Source organism: Typopeltis vanoorti, chromosome 6, assembly GCF_054136105.1.
Source record: "Typopeltis vanoorti isolate ZY-2024b chromosome 6, IOZ_Tvanoo_1.0, whole genome shotgun sequence".
Classification (NCBI taxonomy): Eukaryota; Metazoa; Arthropoda; class Arachnida; order Uropygi; family Thelyphonidae; genus Typopeltis; species Typopeltis vanoorti.
Window position 1 is genome coordinate 686,802 of NC_143554.1, and position 20,156 is coordinate 706,957.

The window sequence follows — 20,156 nt, forward strand, 5'->3', positions numbered from 1 at the left end:
ACATGGTAGAGGCCCAAGAAAAGGGTCCTAAGGGAATGCCACTGGTTGCACTTTTTTTTCTGAGACATTGCTGCATAATACACAACTTGCTGGCTTTCAGAAAGCCAATCTTTAATCCATCTAACCAATCTGTTATTCAATCCATCTTTTGTAGGTTATACACCAATCTGTCATGTGGTGATTATCAAATGGCTTTGCAAAATCTAAGATAATCACTGTACATGAATTTCTCTTATCACCTTATCATAAAATGTAATCAGATTGCTAAAACAAGACCTGCCCTTCACAAACCCATACTGACCATCATAGAGAATCTTATGTTCATCAATAAAATCATGTGTTCTATTCCTACCCAATTTCTCCAACACTTTCACTACAACTACAGATATACAGACTGGTCTATAACTGGAAACTTCTGTCCTAGAGCCAAGCTTGTGGAGAGGTACTATTTTGCCTTATTTCCACTCATTAGGAACTTTCCCCACTATAAGACTTTCATTAAATAACCAAGTCAAGGTTCGTGCATTCTTCAAAAATATGTGAATATCCATTCTCACAGCCTTATTAACATCTGATTCTTTCAACTGTACTTCTCCTAATACTTCCGTCCCTTATACATGTTGCACAGCATCATTCACACCAGTATGATACACACTAATGAAGTGTTCAAATAACTCCATTATATCATTTGATATGGTTACTGTGCTACTGTAACTATTTATCAGTATTACATGCCATAATTATTTTCCCTCTTGCTTGCTGCATATCAGAAAAATTCCTGCAGATTATCAGACTGAGCCAATCTCTTCTCATATAACAACAGGTGGCATATGGTAGTACGACTGTGTTTGGAGAGCTCTGAAAGCTAAGTTGTTTAGTTTTAAAAAAATAGCATTAGCAGTTAAAAGATTGTGTTAGAATTGCACTGTATTGTGGAGTTAATTAGTTTTAAGTTAAAAGTTTTGTTTTTAAATATTGTTAATTTAGTCTATTGCATGGTAAGTTATGTAGCATAGCACCAATGAGAAGCAGAACAATGGCATCCAATGCATCATTGTTTAAAGAATTAATCCAAAGGGACTTCGTGTAGTGCAATGTCTGCAAAATATATGCATTACTGAAGGCAAATGGAATTTGGTTTGAAAATGTGGTGGGAAAGTTTTCACCCTTGCTCTCATAGCGAAAACACTATGAGAGCAAGGGTGAAAAGTCTGTCTCAAGTCGCAAGATTGAAGTAGTAGACGGAACTCAGAATATGCTTGAAAATGTGTGTGATGGCAGAAGAGATTAAATGTGACATGAATTGAGAGAGAGTACAAGTGTTGATCGAAAGTGGAGGGCAGGTAATTATTATGGGAGATTTCAACTATGGGAACATAGATTGGAAGGAGGAGAGGACATATGGGAGGAAGGAAATGGAATTTATGCAGTTACTAGGGGATAATTACCTCAGACAGCACATGATGGAATATACTAGGGGTTTGAGAGTGCTTGATCTAGTAAATGCATCTGAGAATTTGTCTATAATGAATATGACCACGTTGCCACCAATTGGTGAGAGTGATTACATGTCTTGACCTGGGAGGTGGCTAAATGTGTGGAATTACAGGGACAAGCTTAGGAGATTGCTTGGATCAGTGCCATCACATATAAAATTGCAAGAGCTGGCAAGTAATAAAGGAGTATTTGAGGAAAGTAATGGCAGAGTCAGGAGAGTAAATCAAGTGGGAGTTAAATGGATAAATATCATCATTCAGCTGGAGCTGCAAAAAAAGAAACAACTATGGACAGAATTTAAGGAGAAAGGTGACCAGCAAGCAGTACAAAGCACAGGCCAGAAGGGCAACTAGTGTGGTAAAACAGGCAAAAGCAGAGTATGAAAGGAAATTAGCAATGCAGGCTAAAGATAATCAAAAACAGTTCTTTCGATATGCTGCAAGGTAAAGAAAGAATGTTTATGGCAGAACAATTTTAATGAATGCCAATGGTAGGGTGGTAACTGAATCAGTCAAAATAGTACAATTACTAAGTGAACACTTTGCAACAGTATATCATCCAGGTGGAGATATTCCAGGAATGAGAGAGAGAGAGAGAGAGAGGCAAAGGCTTACATGGGAACAGAGGTAAATGAAATGGAGGTGCACAGTATATTACAGAACCTTCATGAAGCTGTAAGAGAATTGTCAGTGTCCTTGACCATACTGTTTAATCTAAGTCTCAACTCTGGGTTAGTCAATTGGATAAAGGAAGCTCCAAGAATGATGTAGCAAATTACCAACTGATCGGGAGTTGTTGTCAAAGTATTGGAGAAGTTGGTCAAGAGCAAAATACAGGAATGGATAGATGGAAATGGGATATTGTAAGGGGGGCAACATGGTTTTGTGAAGGGTAGATCATGCCTCAGCAACTTGCTCACGTTTTCTAATATAGGTGACAGCTGAGTTGAATGAAGGTAATGAGTTGTTTGTAAGATAGAAAAAGTTGTCATGCAAGGGTGTCCACTTTCACCACACTTATTCAACATATATCTAGAGGAAATATGCAAGGAAATCTCCAATGAACCAGGGACAAATATAAATAGAAAAAACATCAAACCACATCAAATATGCATATGGTATAGTAATCTTGGCACTTTCCAAGCTAATAATTAGAAAAAACAGTCCAATGAAGCATGTAAAAACTTTGTAATAAAGATCAACAGCAGTAAGACCAAAATAATGAAAATAGGAAGAGAAACGGAAAACATCTCAATAACCCTGGAAAATCAAACCCTAGAACAAGTAAATCCTTTGCCTACTTAGGAAGTGCCATTACACACAGTTTAGACAGCACTGAAACAGAATTAACATTGGATGGTCAAACATGAATAAACTAAACAAAATAAGGAAGAATAACAAACTCTCAAAACATCTTAAAATCAAACTATTCGAAGCCATATGGAAGTGAGTCATGGTGACTCACTAAGGAAGTGAGTGAACAATTAGAACTACTCAAAATAAGTGCATTCGAAGGGAAGTGCCTAAGAAAAATAAACAAATCACACTGAACTGAACATAAAATAACAGAACAAGTAAAGCAGGATCTCAACTAACAGGACAACCGCACAGACATTATTTTTCAGCAACAGCTCCATTGGTTCGGCCATGTCCAGAGAATGCCCCCTCACAGACTTCCATACATAATGATAAAGAAGAACATGAAAATAGCATCCACCCACCCGGAAGACAAAGGAAAAGTTGTCTCCTTAAAAGAAAGAGGTGAATTCACCAATTTCATTACTATGTTCGAGAAGACTAGAAGAAGAAGAAGAAGACTGGAACCACTTGGAGAAAGATTGTATACAAAGTGGACTCAACCCATCACCATATGGATGAGAAGAAGAATGGGTTTATACTGATACAGCTGGACTTGCAAAGCCTTTGATAGGATACCACATGTACAGTGAGCTTGTGTTGCTCAGTGGAAGTGGTGTTTGCATTCCGCAGCGCTAAATCCCCTGAAGAGAGAGAGAGAGCGTCATTAGTTTGATTTGAGTCGCTGACTAGAGGAACTTTTTTAGCCCGGCGGCATGGCTTAATTGGTTAAAGCGCCTGTCTAGTAAACAGGAGATCATGGGTTTGAATACCGTTGGCGCCTTAGCGGTATTTGTAAATCTTTATATTTTTGAGCTGGCTTAGTTGGCCGAGTAGTTAGCATATCCACTCTCCAGCCAAAAGGCTACAGGTTCAAATCCTGCCGTGAGAATGGATATTTGTGATTGTCTGTGAAAATACTAGTGATGGTGGTAAACAGTAGATTGTGTTGGTATAGATGTTGCGGTTGGTGGATGACGGGTGGATGAGGTCAAGTGGTGGAGGCGGAGAGTTGTAGAGAGGTGCCCTCCCTCGATGAGTCTTTGGACTACCTGGAGGTCTCAAATAATAATAATAATACTACATGGAAATCGAATCAGTAAACTGCAGCACATGGGGATGGAAATAGGGTGGGTGAGGTGGATACGAGGATGGTTGGAGAGATATCAGCTTGTAGTTTATTCAGGAGTAGTGTCAAAAAGAAGGACTGTAACTAGTGGCATGGACTATTACTGTTTAATTTGTACATTAATGATATAGGAAAGGATCTGAGAGGAACAGTTCGGTTGTTTGCCGATGAGGCAAAGTTGGGTAGTGCAATAGTTAATATAGATGATGTCAAAATTTTGCAGAATGATTTGGAGAGATTGGCAGACTGGGTAAAGGAGAATGGATATCAGTTTAATGTGGCAAAGTGTAAGGTTATGTATTTTGGGGTGAAAAGATTACCTGTGGTATACCAAAATGGTGGAACTGCACTCCAGGAAACTGACAAAGCCTGAGGCTGGGGAGTGTTAGCAGAGACAAGCAGGTTATTGGACCTCTTTATTGAACCTTGATTATACCCCATCTTGACTACTGCGCACAGATCTGGGTGCTAGAGTTTCTTGGCTTTGAGGAAGAGGTGGAGAGGATCCAGAGGTGAGTGACCAAGATGGTAGCAGGTCTATGGAATGAACCTTATGAGAACAAGTTGAAGATTTGTGGGTTACAGAAACTCGTTAATAAGCAAAAAAGAGGCGTTATGATTGAGACATAAATTGCTGATGGGTTTTAAAGATTAATTCAGAGGAAATTTTTCAAAACAGGTCTGGTGGTGGGAGAACTAGATTTTTTACTTGAAGAGTGGTGAATGAGTGGACTAGGTTGCAAGAGTGTTGTGGGTGCCATAACTGTGAATGAGTTCAAAGCAAAGTATGATAGATACTGCACAAATGTTGGAGAGTTCTTGAGATGATGTTTAGGGCCTCCTTGGAGGAGCCCATAATAATAATAATAATCTAATTTTCCTTTTTTTAACTGTGCTTGTCACTTTCCTGGCATGCAGTATCTATTCATGCATCTGTTCAATACAAACTGTTGTCTTTCACCTTCTCCTTAACAACTTCTTTTGCCACGTTGCTTGCTTGATTTCCCTCTTCATCCATCTCACTCCTACTCTATTTATTCTCTTAATTCTCAGTATGCAATTAAGCACTGCTTGTGTCAGATACTGCCTTATCATATCCCATGCACTGTAAACATTTTTTTTGCACAACTCATTAACTGAATGTATTGATTCTAGTTGACTACAGAGCTTCTCATAATCAGGAACATTATAGTTTCACATACATACCATTTTGATAACAACTTCTCCTGTTTGTCTACCTTTCAAACCTATACCTCATGATCACTCTCACCAACAGGTGGTACTTCATTCACAATCACATCCTGTGAGGAGATCAACAAATCCAACACTCAAAAATCTCATGTTGCTTCTATCACATGTTGCAAGTTTATCCACTTGGTTATACTATAAATTACAGATGCCAGGAAGAAATTATATTCCTGATTCAATCCTTTATCCAAGTGTAAGCAAACAAAGTTTGCATGTGAAGTAACTTCACAATTGGGCAACTCGTATATATATGAGGCTAATGACTTCACATCCCATAATATCCCATAATGCCTTAGTATCCCATAATGCAAAGCACATCATTTTGTACATATATAATACTATACATGATGGGAAGGGTCACTACACACAGCATTAGACATGTCTAAAAATTATTTTTAAAAAAATGCATTCTAAAAATTAAGATTCAAACCTCCTATATGGCTGCAATATATACATGATGTGTTCTCTGTTTGGCCTCATGGCCCAGACACATTAGACTCCTTCCTCAGTCAGCTCAATAGCCTACATCCAAGAATCCAGTTTATGATGGAAAAGGAAAATATCCTTCCTAGTCACCTTAGTAACATGCCTTACTAATGGTAACCTTTCTTTCACAGAAAATCCACTCATACAAGCAGATATATCCACAAACTTTCTCACCACCACTCCTCTCAACAGTATGGCATTATTAAAACTCTAACCAACAGAGCCCATAATCTTTGTTCCAGTGGAATCTCTTTCAACTGAACTCAACCACATACACAACACTTTCCTATCCAATGGCTACAGTGATTACAGAATTTAAAAAATAATCAGTTCTTACCCCATTCCTCAGCCATTGCTTCACAAGGATTTTAGAAATTCTATCACCATCTCCTACATCTGTGGCACATCAGAAAAATAGCCAGGTCTTTAAAAAAAAGTAAAACATTTACACAGCTTTTAAGATACATCATGAATATTATGGAAACAACTAAGGTGTAGAGTAAAACTTTAGTGTAATATAAACCAAAATATTGGTTTATATTAAAGTTTTACTCTAACACGTTAGTTGTTTCCATAATTTTCATGATGTATTCTGATCACCATGTAAGCATGAAGGAAAGGAAGCTCATCAGAAACTTGCTACTCTTATCTGTTCTATGAAAGTCAGTTCCCTCCTCTCTCAGTGCCTGGAGTATATAAAGTATCCTGTTCTTGCAAGCTGGCTTACTTTGGACAGACAACTAAATCAGCCACTATCCATATAGATGAAAACAGATTGTACATCTGCAATCATTACTATGCTCAATCTGGCTTTACAGGCCATGTATTAGATACAACTCACAGGATCTCATGGAAGAAAACCACCATGCTCAACCATAGTAAATTTAAAAAAGGAAAGACTGTTTTTGGAATCCACATGGCACTCAGAAATCAACCTAATTTAAACGAATACAGATGGATAAAACTTCCTAAAATTTTGGAAACTAATCGTCAGAGGTCCCCGTTTACATCCTAAGCCACCTACAAATGCCCACTGAGGATGCACCACCTAGATAGTACTTTAGAGTCATCCAGGTGTTTCATTTAGTACTGTGTTCTTTCTGTGTGTGTGCTACAAGTTATTTATAATCCCTGAAGATGTCTCAGGGACAGTACAAAATATTGGAAGCATAAAAATCAGTTTTTAATCCCTTCACAATGCTGTATATCTTTCATTAAACCTCCAGCATGGACTCCCACTCCTCTCTTTACATTCCTATCCTTTTAGAAAATTGTATATACTACCATTTCTTGTCCTGACAGTATATCATGCTCAGACAATGAAGTTTCACTTATACCAATTATCTTTGGGCATACCAACCTAATCAATGCTACAAACTCAGCCCCTTTATTTCTGATACTCCTTACATTAACATACAAGTATAACAATTCTCCACTCTTTGAGACCATCCCATCAACACAATTACTCTTTACTCTCTCTCTCTTTCTTTGATCTGGCCATCTGTTTCCCTGATCCTGACACTGATTTTCATTCGTATCCTTATCATCCCCACCTTTTTTGCACTGCATCACTCTGCCCTGCCATAATCATTTCCTCACCTCTGTATCGATCTTCTTCCTATCCTTCCACAGCTTACTTCTGAATCTCTCTCTCTCTCTCTTTCTCTCTCTCTCTGACCCTTAGCAATATCAATTAAACATTAACCCTGTGTAATCTCAGCAAATGACAATTGCTCCAAATGTCCAATTTTATTGAAATGCAATCTATCAGTCTTAAACCATTCTAACTTCTCTTCAAATTCACTCCTTACATTCACAAATTGCACATTCCTTGCCTGATATGATTCAGGAATCTTGTCATTGAGTATCATTGCCCCCTTCTCAGTTCACTGCTATCATATCTGGGCAACAAACTAACCACTTCCCCAATGACACTATTATCCTTCACCTCCTGCAACTATTCATCAAATTCCTTTCCATATTCTTTGTTTCACTAAGTCATTTGTGTTCACCACTACCATTAATTTTAATATCCGTTTTTTTACTTCCATGCAAAGTGTCAAATATATGTATATTATTTCTGGGAAAACTCCCATGTTACTCCTCTTTATAAACTATTATGATTACAGCTATTTTGCCTGCTTCAGTTTAGGAGTACCCCTGTTTAAATGTCATTGGCTATTTACTCATGGATTCTTAGGGCATTATGAGTGTAGATGTACTAAAAAGTATATGTAGCCTAAGGAATAGAAAGTTGCACATACCTTTTTCTGGGTGTTGTGGCTTTTCCTCAGTCTGCGATGTCGAAAACTGCAGAGTGTGTGTGTGGGGGGGTAGGCAGTTTGGTAGAATAAGTTAGAAAAACCCGGGTTTTTTTCCGTAACATATAGAAACATATACTTTTATATAGGATGGGGAAAAAATGAAAGGGTTAATTTTTTTAAAATAGGGAGGGGGAAGGGGAAAGGTGGTTGACGGGGTGTGGACCGTTTCGACTATTCGTGGTCGTCATCTGAACACATTGGGAAAGTGGAAGCTACGTCAGGTCGGGTGAGTGCTTCTGCTTTAGAGGTGTTTGTGTTGTCTCCTATTGGTCGGGGTTGTGACCTCAATTTTATGTTGTGAAGCTTCCAAACCTCGGAGATTATGTAGGGCCTGTGTACGTTGATAGAGTTCGCGTCACACTTTATAGCTATTGTTTCCGATATTCTGAGCATTGTTTCGTTGTCTTGTCTGTCTATTATGATGGCCTTGTCTATCTGCGGGGTGTGTTTTTGTTCAAGGGCGTGAACAGCTATTTCCGTTTTTCCTGTGTTTTGTATACGATTTTTCTTTTTGATGTTGCGTTTTTTAGTGTTTAAATGTTCTGGAATAGGGATGTTACAGTCACGGAAGTGTTCTTGTAGTCTTGCCCATAAAGACCTGATGGTGGAACCTGTGTAGGTGATGTCACAGTCTTTTTGGCAGGGAAATTTAAAGACTACATTGTGCTGTTCAAATATTTCTTTTTGTGCGTGAGGTTTGGTGGATTTTAGGAGGTTTGCCAGTTTTTGGCTAGTGGTGAATACCAGTTTGTAGTCAGTATGTTTGAAGATGTATTTATAGGCTTTGTATGTGTTTTGGGTGTATGGTAGTTTGATAATTTTTTGTGTAGGGAAGTTCGTTTTGGTACTTGGGTTGTTTTGGCGGTTTTTTGCCGTCTTGTTTGCGTAGTTAATCAGTTGTGTAGGATAGTTGCGATTTAAGAAGATCTGTGTTTAAATGTTCTGGAATAGGGATGTTACAGTCACGGAAGTGTTCTTGCCCATAAAGACCTGATGGTGGAACCTGTGTAGGTGATGTCACAGTCTTTTTGGCAGGGAAATTTATAGACTACATTTATAGACTAATTTATAGACTACAAATTTATAGACTAAATTTATAGACTACATATACATAATTTTCTTGTGTCTCATAACCATACAACCCCTAACATTGGCTGTCTACTCATAACTCCCCCACCAACCCCCCCCCCCTCGATCACAAACACCATTAAAAATAGCCTTCACCTAATGCACATACCAACATAAGCTTATGTCATGGTCGCACGTCACATGTTCGATGAGTGCATAAACTTTACAAAAAGTACATACCAAAAAACCATCCTAACATACACCGCTCAAACAATACACATAACTTTCCTCAAAAAATGCCTCGATCACAACATCACACCAAAATTCGCGACGGTACGCGGCAACAACACGATTCACGGAAACAAAAAAATCTGCTACCGAGCATCCCGTGCCCTCATAAAACAAGCCATAAACAACAGATTTAAAAAGAAACAACAAGCATATTCATACATTCACAAAACAAAAAACAGATTGAAAAAGCTACTAACCACTAACGAATGGGCAGTTTTTTGGGATAATACCCAATCGCACATCAACGACTACACGCTATTATTAGAAGATCGACACGCAAAGAAATGGTACACACTAACAAACACCCAATACAACAATCGCGTCGCTTCCAACCCTTCGGATATTTCCGCCCTAGAACCAACAAAAAACAATTCCATTATCAATCTATCACACCACAATCTCACGCCCGACGAAATCACCATCCTGAACAAAGGATTAAACTTTGGTGTTTCCCCAAAATACATACAAAACAGAGACATCATTACCGAAATGCAAGCGAAATTAGAGTATGACCCTAACAAAGAAACAATATTCCACAAAATTAACAACATCATAAACAGTAAAATAATAATTAAATCCAACATCACCCCCAACTTACAAGAAGCCCTTTTATCCCTAAAGAAGAACCAGAACATTATTATCAATAAAGCAGAGAAAGGGGACACCGTAGTCATCACAAACCAAGCTGATTACCACAACAAGATAACAGCCATCTTAACCGACCCACACACCTACCGAAAAATACAAATTGACCCCACCTCCGACCTCATAAAACAAATCAACGATACCCTACACATCCTAAAAAATGAAAATAAAATTGACAAAACCACACTGAAAAACACAATCCCCCGCACCACACGCACCCCTTGTATGTTCGGACAAATAAAAACCCACAAAGACGGGTACCCGATGAGACCAATAGTCTCCTACAAAAATACCACCACAGCCCCTTTATCAAAATTCGTAGCGAAACTCCTCAAACCTTTAACAACAACGTCCAACTTCATGATAAAAAACACGGACGACCTTTTCAAAAAAATAAAAAACCTAACCCTATCCCAAGAAGACATCCACACTTCCTTGGATGCGGCCTCTTTATACACTAACGTGGACGTCCCCAGAAGTCTAGACATCGTACACACACTACTCACAGAAGACCACACCCTGCACTCTCGTACTAAACTAACGCCCATTGACATTATTAACTTAATAAAACTAGTAATCTCGGCAAACTTCTTCAAGTTCAACAACAACATGTACATACAAATCTTCGGACTCCCCATGGGCCAAAACATCAGTGGACAACTAGCGGAATTATTCCTGGCACATATAGAATCACTTCTACTCCACCCTTCCCTTCCCCCCGGCATCACCTTTTATGGCAGATACGTAGACGATATTCTATGCATTGGTTTGTCCCACACACATCACCACCTTAAAAACATCCCTAAACAGCTACAGCAACAGATTAAAATTCACCACAGAAACCGAACAGAACAAATCCATCAACTTCTTAAACTTGACATTAACCAGAACACACAACAAAATAGCCACGAAAATATACCACAAACCCTCACACATCAGAAACTACCTCCATTTTCACTCATACCATCCGTATTCTGTTAAAAAATCCGTCATCTTATCACAATTCATAAATGCTTACAAATTTTCAACCAATCAAAATAGCCTAAACGCTGAAATAAAAAAACTAACACAGATCTTCTTAAATCGCAACTATCCTACACAACTGATTAACTACGCAAACAAGACGGCAAAAAACCGCCAAAACAACCCAAGTACCAAAACGAACTTCCCTACACAAAAAATTATCAAACTACCATACACCCAAAACACATACAAAGCCTATAAATACATCTTCAAACATACTGACTACAAACTGGTATTCACCACTAGCCAAAAACTGGCAAACCTCCTAAAATCCACCAAACCTCACACACAAAAAGAAATATTTGAACAGCATAATGTAGTCTATAAATTTCCCTGCCAAAAAGACTGTGACATCACCTACACAGGTTCCACCATCAGGTCTTTATGGGCAAGACTACAAGAACACTTCCGTGACTGTAACATCCCTATTCCAGAACATTTAAACACTAAAAAACGCAACATCAAAAAGAAAAATCGTATACGAAACACAGGAAAAACGGAAATAGCTGTTCACGCCCTTGAACAAAAACACACCCCGCAGATAGACAAGGCCATCATAATAGACAGACAAGACAACGAAACAATGCTCAGAATATCGGAAACAATAGCTATAAAGTGTGACGCGAACTCTATCAACGTACACAGGCCCTACATAATCTCCGAGGTTTGGAAGCTTCACAACATAAAATTGAGGTCACAACCCCGACCAATAGGAGACAACACAAACACCTCTAAAGCAGAAGCACTCACCCGACCTGACATAGCTTCCACTTTCCCAATGTGTTCAGATGACGACCACGAATAGTTGAAACGGTCCACACCCCGTCAACCACCTTTCCCCTTCCCCCTCCCTATTTTAAAAAAATTAACCCTTTCCTTTTTTCCCCATCCTATATAAAAGTATATGTTTCTATATGCTACGGGAAAAAACCCGGGTTTTTCTAACTTATTCTACCAAACTGCCTACCCCCCCCCCCACACACACACACACACTCTGCAGTTTTCGACATCGCAGACTGAGGAAAAGCCACAACACCCAGAAAAAGGTATGTGCAATTTTCTATTCCTTAGGCTACATATACTTTTTAGTACATCTACACTCATAATGCCCTAAGAATCCATGAGTAAATAGCCAATGACATTTAAACAGGGGTACTCCTAAACTGAAGCAGGCAAAATAGCTGTAATCATAATTGACAAATATATGTTTCATTGTACCACCTAGAAAACGTGTTTTATTATTATTAACCATAATAACCATATTATTTACCATAACTTTATTGATTGGATCTCCATATAAAGCCACCCTATCATCTTTAAATACAGGAAGCTCTCGTTATACAGGCCTTCATTTCATTTTGGTACATCTCTATGTACCAAAAATAGAGGTAGGAAACCTCGTTTCCTACCTTTGTCCACTATGCTCACTGGCTCAGTGTCCATTTGGTGCCTCTACTGCCTTATTGTTCTGTATTTATCTGTAAATATGAAGATCTGATGAAAGATGAAATGCAACTACCTTTTGATGAAAGCTGCGGGTTGTTCAGCTGCTATAAGTCACTATGCTTTCCACAACCTCAACATGAATGGCGAGGCTGCAACTGCAGATCACCTTGCTGCTGAAGAATTTCATGATCTCATCAAAGCAGAGATAACAAAAGGAGGTCACACACCAAAGCATAGATAAAACTGGCCTGTTTGGAAGTGTGTGCTCAGTCATACCTACCTATCATTGAAGAGAAAAACAGAGCCTGGGTTTGAAGCTGCCAAAGACCACTACATATTGCTATTGCTCTTGGGTGACAATGCTTCGGGGTATTAAAAAAGACCACTCAGAAAACTTGCAGTCACTGAAAGGATACATAAAGGCATGATTGCCTGTTCTTTGGATAGCAAATAAGAAGAGCTGGTTAGCATTATAGATTTCAGCAAATATTTTTCAGAAGAGTTGCATGATATATTAAACTACTTTAACAGCCATTTGTTTTATATGTACTGAATATTTTAATTATTACTCTAATGCCTTAATATGTATAAAAAATAGGTGTATTTTCAAATAAATTAATCTTGAAAAATTGGAATCCTTCTCATCGGGAAACGCAACATCTATTGTCCAACATTGTGTCTCCTGTTTTACAGGTTTTTGATATAAGCAGCAATTCTCAAGAATGCAACCCTGCATATAATGAGAGTTACCTACTTGCTACCTCCTATTAATGTTATTCTCATTCATGAGCCTGGTTCCGTTAGTGGTACTATGCACGGACAATGTTCACATGTTAATGAGAACTGTGTGGCTGTAATAGCACTTCACAAAGTTAGAACGCAGCCACCTGTTATTTTCAACACACTAACAATTTGGAATCAGTAGGATGTTTGTGTATCAGACTATTAACCATTATAACGATACAGAGACATAGTTGATTGCCAAAGAACTGTTAATTAACCACACTGAGTTAGGACAAAACAGCTTGAAGGGGATGTGAAGGTAAGCTGCCACCATAATCCTTTGAGAAGACAGAAAGTTACGTTGTGAGAGATGAACATTTTGCCGAGAACCATGTCACATATACTAATTGATGACATAGGGACAAGAACCTATTTTCGTGAGTGAAAGCAAAAGGGGAACTTTCCGAACATTGAGCACTGCATACACATGGATAGGCTTATGTGTTCGTCAGACATGTTGTAATAGGTTTCACAGATGGTGTGTGTGTGTGTGTGTGTGTGTGTGTGTGTGTGTGTGTGTGTGTGTGTGTGTGTGTGTGTGTGTGTGTGTGCGTGAGTGTGCGTGTGTTTTATGAGTTAGTTTTTAGTGAACTCCATTAAGATATGAATGGAGCTCACCTAACACTATATTTTACTTTAATACGGCTGTATAGATTCAGACTGCAGTCGTGACCTAAATCTATGATTATATACACTTTCTAATTCCTTTCCACCAAAAGAGGTTCTATTTTTATAAGTGGTAATTCGGAATTGTAATCAGGCATGACTCAGGTATAGGCAAATAAATCATGTTTATTGGAATATCAAAGCAAAATACACTAAAGAAATTCAGGCATTCAATTCATCTCAATACTAAATAAGGAAACTCGAGTTAAAAGATCAACACACTTTAAATTTAAATCAAAGGTTATAAAGCATGTAAGATGCAGTGACTGATAATTGGGATAGATAGCAAATGATATGGTGTTAAGCTAAAATTCCCTTCTGCAAGCTATTCATAAGATAATATAACTAACATTCCAATGTTATTCAGTTACTATAAGTCTACAGTCCTAATCTCATTATGTCAAATCAATCACATACAACACAAAAGACTTCTTCCAAACAATTCTTATTCTCAAAAGGAGGCTAACTATCTAATTAGAGTCTGTCCAGAAAGTTCTTTAGAATAATGTTCATATTCTCGTAGACAGGCTTATACGTTGGTTATGCATTTCTAAATAACTTAGGGAATTGAAACAACGTAGATCCGAATATAAATTAAATTATACTTTAATAGATATTTCCGATATTTCGGCAATGTCACATTGCCATTTTCTAAAGGAACTTACAAAAAGGCAGGTGCACACAGGCAATAACAATACAGTAACTGAGAATGAAGATATGAAGCTATCGTTCTCCTAGAAGTCCTGATGGTGCCCTCTGGCAGGCTAAGTAGGCGTTCTTGGCCGTTGGGCTGAAGGTCTGCTGATGTATGCCTCCCAAATTTGAAGCAGTCGCATACAACCAAATTTGGTGAGGTTTGGAGAGTTTCTTATGGCAGAGGCTGATTCCATAAATAATCTTTCGAATTTATATTTGCTCCGGTGTATTAATGTTGCTTTCTTCCACCGTATTCTGTGGCGAGTATCCAGAGCATGGTCTGCAAGACCAGAATGGCTATACTTGTAAAACCGGATGTAGTCTTGTGTTCAGAAATTCTGATATTCGCTGTCCTACCTGTTTGGCCAAAGTACGACAGTTTACAACTGCAAGGGACCTGGTATACACCAGGTAGGTCTAGGGGAAGTGGTTGGTCTTTGGTAGAGCGGATAAGGGATGCCAATTTTCTGTAAGGCCTGTAACAGGAGGTGAGGTCATGTTTTTTTAGAATTTTGGTGATTTTTTCTGAGTTGCCTCGGATGTAGGGAATGGTGATGGATTTAGAGTAATCTTTTTTGTAGGAGGGGGGGCTGTGGTTTGTAGGTTTTAATATTTTTTGGATTTTCTGGGGGGGGGGGGGTAGCCATTGGCTGAGAAAGTGTTGAGGATGTGATTTAGTTCAGTGTTAAGGGCTATGTCATTAGAACAGATTTGTTTAGCCCTGTTGTATAGTGTTTTTACCACTCCATATTGTTGTGAGGGGGGGGGGGGGGGATTGTTGGTGGATGTATCTGCCTGTATGGGTGGGTTTTCTGTAAACTGAGAAAACCAAAGTTCCATCAGGCTGGCGGGTGACTAGTGTGTCTAGGAAAGGGAGGCAGTTGTTTTCTTCTTTTTCCAGGGTGAACTTGATTCTGGCGTGTTGGTTGTTTAAGTGTGTAAGGAAGGAGAGGAGTGTTTCAGAGCCATGTGGCCAAATAGCGAACACATCATCAAGGTAGCGAAGCCATATGGTTGGTTTTTGTGGGGCAGAGGCTAAGACTTTTTCCTCAAAGGTCTCCATAAAGAAATTGGCCAAGGGTGGGGAGAGTGGTGAGCCCATGGCTGTCCCCTCTATTTGTTTGTAGAATTTTCCCTGCCAAACGAAATAGCCTGAGTTCATTGTGAACTGAAATAGGGCTGAGATATCGGGGGAAAATTTGGTTATTTAGTTATTTAGAAAATTTATTTTCTAAATAACTAAGAAATTTCTAAGAAAAATTTCTAAGAAAGTTATTTAGAAAATTTAGAAATAATGTTCATAATTTACATTCACAAGTAGTTTTCGCTTTTCTAAGGAATTCTAAACACATAAGAGTAATTCTACTTTACCGAACCTTTTCCGACGTCCTTCAGCACCATATGTACGTCTGGTTACCTCTTGTCTATTGGCTGTCCTTACGCCAGCATAGGGGATACGCTAGCTTCATAATTACTGCCGATCACGGACTCAATTCTTTGAGTCTCATGAAACATCTCTATTCCTCTCGATATGACTCTTCAGCGAGGACTTGATTCTGCTAGGGCTGGAAAATTTCACCTTCAGCACTGCGTGGAATCCTACAACATTCTCAGGAAAGCTCGCCATCTGACATTGTAGCATTGACGCTTCATCCCCCTTACTTGAACGACCGACTAACTTCCGAACCAGGAACCAGGAAAAACGATGACAAGAGAGAGCCGATACGGCACTCATTCCCTTATATTCTTCGTTCGAGCACCCCCTTTTTCAGAATCCCCTTTGCACATGGCCTATATCTTTTCTCCCCTTGGGTTCATCCCTTGCTCTTCCCTTTGCTGTTATACTCTTGTATTCACAAAATTCGCGTCGATGTACTTTCTGCGTAAGCTACTGCCTCCAGCGTTACGCTGAACACGTGTAGTTGTATACCTTCTATGAATTGTTACTTAATATCTATCTGGTGACTCACAATAATTCTATACAGCTAAAGTGAGGCTTAAATAATATTAACAAATTCCTCTTTTAAGACAATCTCTAATTCGATCTTGGTATGATCACAATAGATTAAAATACATGGTACATAAAATAAAATGCAATTTTATACATATGTGAAGAAGTTTCACTTTAATTTCAGCTGATGTGCAGGTATTTCTCTTTGTTTGTGTAGTTTAGTATGTTATTCCCTGAATGGATGATTTCTTTGCAAGATTCCTTCATTCAGGATCTAACAGTAGACTGGGGGGGGGGGGGGGGACAATGAGTTAAAGTTCAGGAGCCACACTGCTAAGTGGGTTGTCATCTCATTGGATAACTGCACTGTTGAAGAGAACACTAATTTGTAAGAAAAAGGAAGTTATTCTCCCATTTTATGAGGCTTTGATATGACCACATCTAGATACTGGGTGCAGATATGGCCACCTGGAACCAAGGAGATGGCAAGAGCTGAAAAGATCCAGAGGCAGCATCAACCAAAACGATAACCTGGCTCATGAAATTGCACATATAAGGACAGCTTGAGAGAAAACAGCTTCAAAGTTTAAGAAATAGACAGATGAGAGGAAATATGTTAACAAACATACAAGTTAATAAGGGCTAATTGCTTGTGCCGGCAGACTGGCAGAGGGGAAGGGGGGTCATCTCTGGAAGCTGACTAAGGCTGTTGCTAAGAGGTCAAAGCATGCAAAGTCCACATTCTTTTTATGGCAAGTGGTGAGCATGTGTGTGGTAGGGGTATCGTAAGATGTTGTAAGTGCATTTGAGTAAATGTGTTCAAAGAAAGGCATAATAGGTATTTAAATATGAAAGGTATGATAAGTATTTAAGTATGAGTTACTAAAATGGCCTTCTCTCAAAGAATCTATGGGCTTCCTGAAGAAGCATCGACCACGGCCTGGTTGGCTGAATGGATAGCGTATCCGCTCTCCAGCCAAAAGGCTGTGGGTTCGAATCTCGCTTTGGCCATGGATATTTGTGATTGTCTGTGGAAATACCAGTGGTGGTCAGCAGTAGATGACATTGGTGTAGTTGCAGTGAGGTGGTGATTGAATGGTGGAGACAGAGTTGTACAGCAGGTGCCCTCCCTCGATGAGTTCTTGGACTCCCTGGAGGTATCAAATAATAATAATATGCACTGAGTACAGGATGTGCAAATATTACCATTATATATATATTAATGTTGGTAATGTTATATATTACCAAATATATAACATTACCATTTTCATAGTATCAATTGAGAATTAAGTTAGTCATATACTGCTTGATCTGGGTGTATATGCTTTATGAAATTTCACACACACAAAGTTTCTCATTCATACTGTCTTAGCCACATGTTCAGTTACTAAATGAAATTCTCATAACTTTAAAATGGTACAATAAATTAGGTACAATAAATACGAGATATCAGAATAGCAATAGCTATGATTCTCCACAGACAAAATTTTGATTACCAAAACATCTTAAGTAATTCTGTCTTTTATTTGAGAAAAGACGGGAGTTTTGTGACTTCATAAATACTGATTCATTAAAGTTTTCATCTGCTGTTACAACTTTAACACTCAAAGGTTATGATGTGCAGTGGGCATGGATGAATTTTGTGGAAACATCTGATAATTTTAAACTGTTTAATTTAAAGTTGTTAATTTTAGTCACTTGTGGCTAAATTGGGATTTACATGATAAAATTAAAATACTTAAATACAGTATATGGTAAACATAAGAAAAGTCATTAAATACATCTCATTACCTTAATAGTTTTATCTCTTCCAGCAGTAGCTAACCATTTCTTTTCCTCTGGATGCCAATCACAGGTAAAAACAGGACCATTATGTGCTGTAAACTGACGTTCATATTTATCAGTTCTCCTCAAATCCCAAAGTTGCACATGTCCATTTTCCTGAACAGCAGCAAATGTGAAGTACTGATGAGGTGAAAACTGCACATCTCTAACACTTTCAGACTGACTAAATCAATACACAAATAAATATATACAATCTGAATGCATAAGTCTTTGTTCATATTTATAAATTAAATAGTGACATTTTTTGAAAAAAATAATGCCCTCTGCAAAAAAAAAGAGTAAAACTTGGGTAAAACTGTAATTGAGTGGTATGCATGATCAGAAAATGAGTAGTTATCATGAGTAATGCTTATGGCCTGAAACTAACATTTTTCACAATACAAAGATTACTAACAAGGTGGGATTATTTTACAAACAAGCTAAACAAATTACAGACAAATACAGACAAATCAGCCCTTCAGAACACATGCAATTTCCAGACAAAAAATACTAGTTGTGGTGGTGGTAGTGGGCAGTAGATGGCGTTGATGTAGATGATTGGAAGTAGGGGTTCGGTGTTGTGGTGAAGACGGAGAGTTCTACAGTAGGTGTCCTCCAGCGATGAGTCTATGGACTCCTTGGAGGTATCACGAATAATAATAATAATAATAATAATAAAATTCAAGAGATGGGCAGAATTTGAAGGTTAGGAATATATATATGTGATGATAGGGTTTCTGCTGATCATGAACTACAGAAAATATTTTAATAAAGTTGTCAAGTTCACTGCAGGCGAATAATTCACATCTGAATACATAATTAATAAATTTCGCCATCTTGCATGTGAAACTAACATTTTACTTATTAGAATCCTGAGGGGGACTGTAAAAAGGCCATGCTGCACAGATTATTTACCTATTAGCCTATCATAATATCAATGTGAATCATTAAGATAAAGAGAGCTCCAGCAGATAGAAAGGGTTGCAATGAATATATGATTACACCAAAGCAACTATGAATATGAGATACTGCATTTTGTCCAATAATAGAATATGTTCCTTGGCCATATTCTATCTTGTGAGTAAATAAGATAAAGTTGTAGATAAAGCTGTAGATAAAGCAAGTTAAACAAGATAAAAGATAAGTTAAAAAACAAGATAAAGCAAGATAAACAAGCTTCCAGGGAAAAAACTTTTTTCCACTTCCAAAACATGTAACTTTCACAAGCTAATTCAAGACACCAATAAGCAGTATGTGGTCTCACAACTAGCAACAGAAACTGTCTACTACATGTGAAAGTTCACAAACATCCATACTAACTGTAAGATTCAAACCCACCATGTTACAGTAGCTGCACACCACACAAATACTACCATAACAAAATGATGAAATGATGCACTATAATGAACTACAGGATAAGTCATAGCTTATGTCCCACAAAACAATGTCATTTTAAGCTATATTACAAACAGTAAAAAGGTCACACCATCCCTATAGCAAACCAAATTTCCTAGTAAATGATATGATGCTACAATCAGTAAACAAAGGAAATGGCAGAAACCTTACAATGATGACAGAATATAAAAGGTAAATTAAAGAAAGGGAATAGTGAGAAAGAGAATTACAAGGAATCAAAAATAAAATAAAATAAAAATGAGATCATGAGAAACAGAACAATATAAATGGTAGAAAGCAAAACAAATAAAATGGTGTGAAATTGTAGT

At 38.0% G+C, this 20,156-nt stretch overlaps 1 protein-coding gene and 1 non-coding gene across 2 annotated transcripts in view; one reads left to right on the forward strand and one right to left on the reverse strand.

Moving 5' to 3' along the window:
• Positions 1-20,156, reverse strand: part of Wdr24 (WD repeat domain 24) — a 351,891-nt gene that overhangs the window by 250,525 nt on the left and 81,210 nt on the right. The window contains exon 5 of the mRNA XM_090393912.1: positions 18,400-18,616. Within this exon, the coding sequence (XP_090250038.1) occupies positions 18,400-18,616 (217 nt within the window). The remainder of the gene's footprint in view (positions 1-18,399; positions 18,617-20,156) is intronic.
• On the forward strand, positions 3,563-3,636 carry TRNAT-AGU (transfer RNA threonine (anticodon AGU)). The gene has a single exon. It is a non-coding gene; the product is annotated as a tRNA-Thr (tRNA).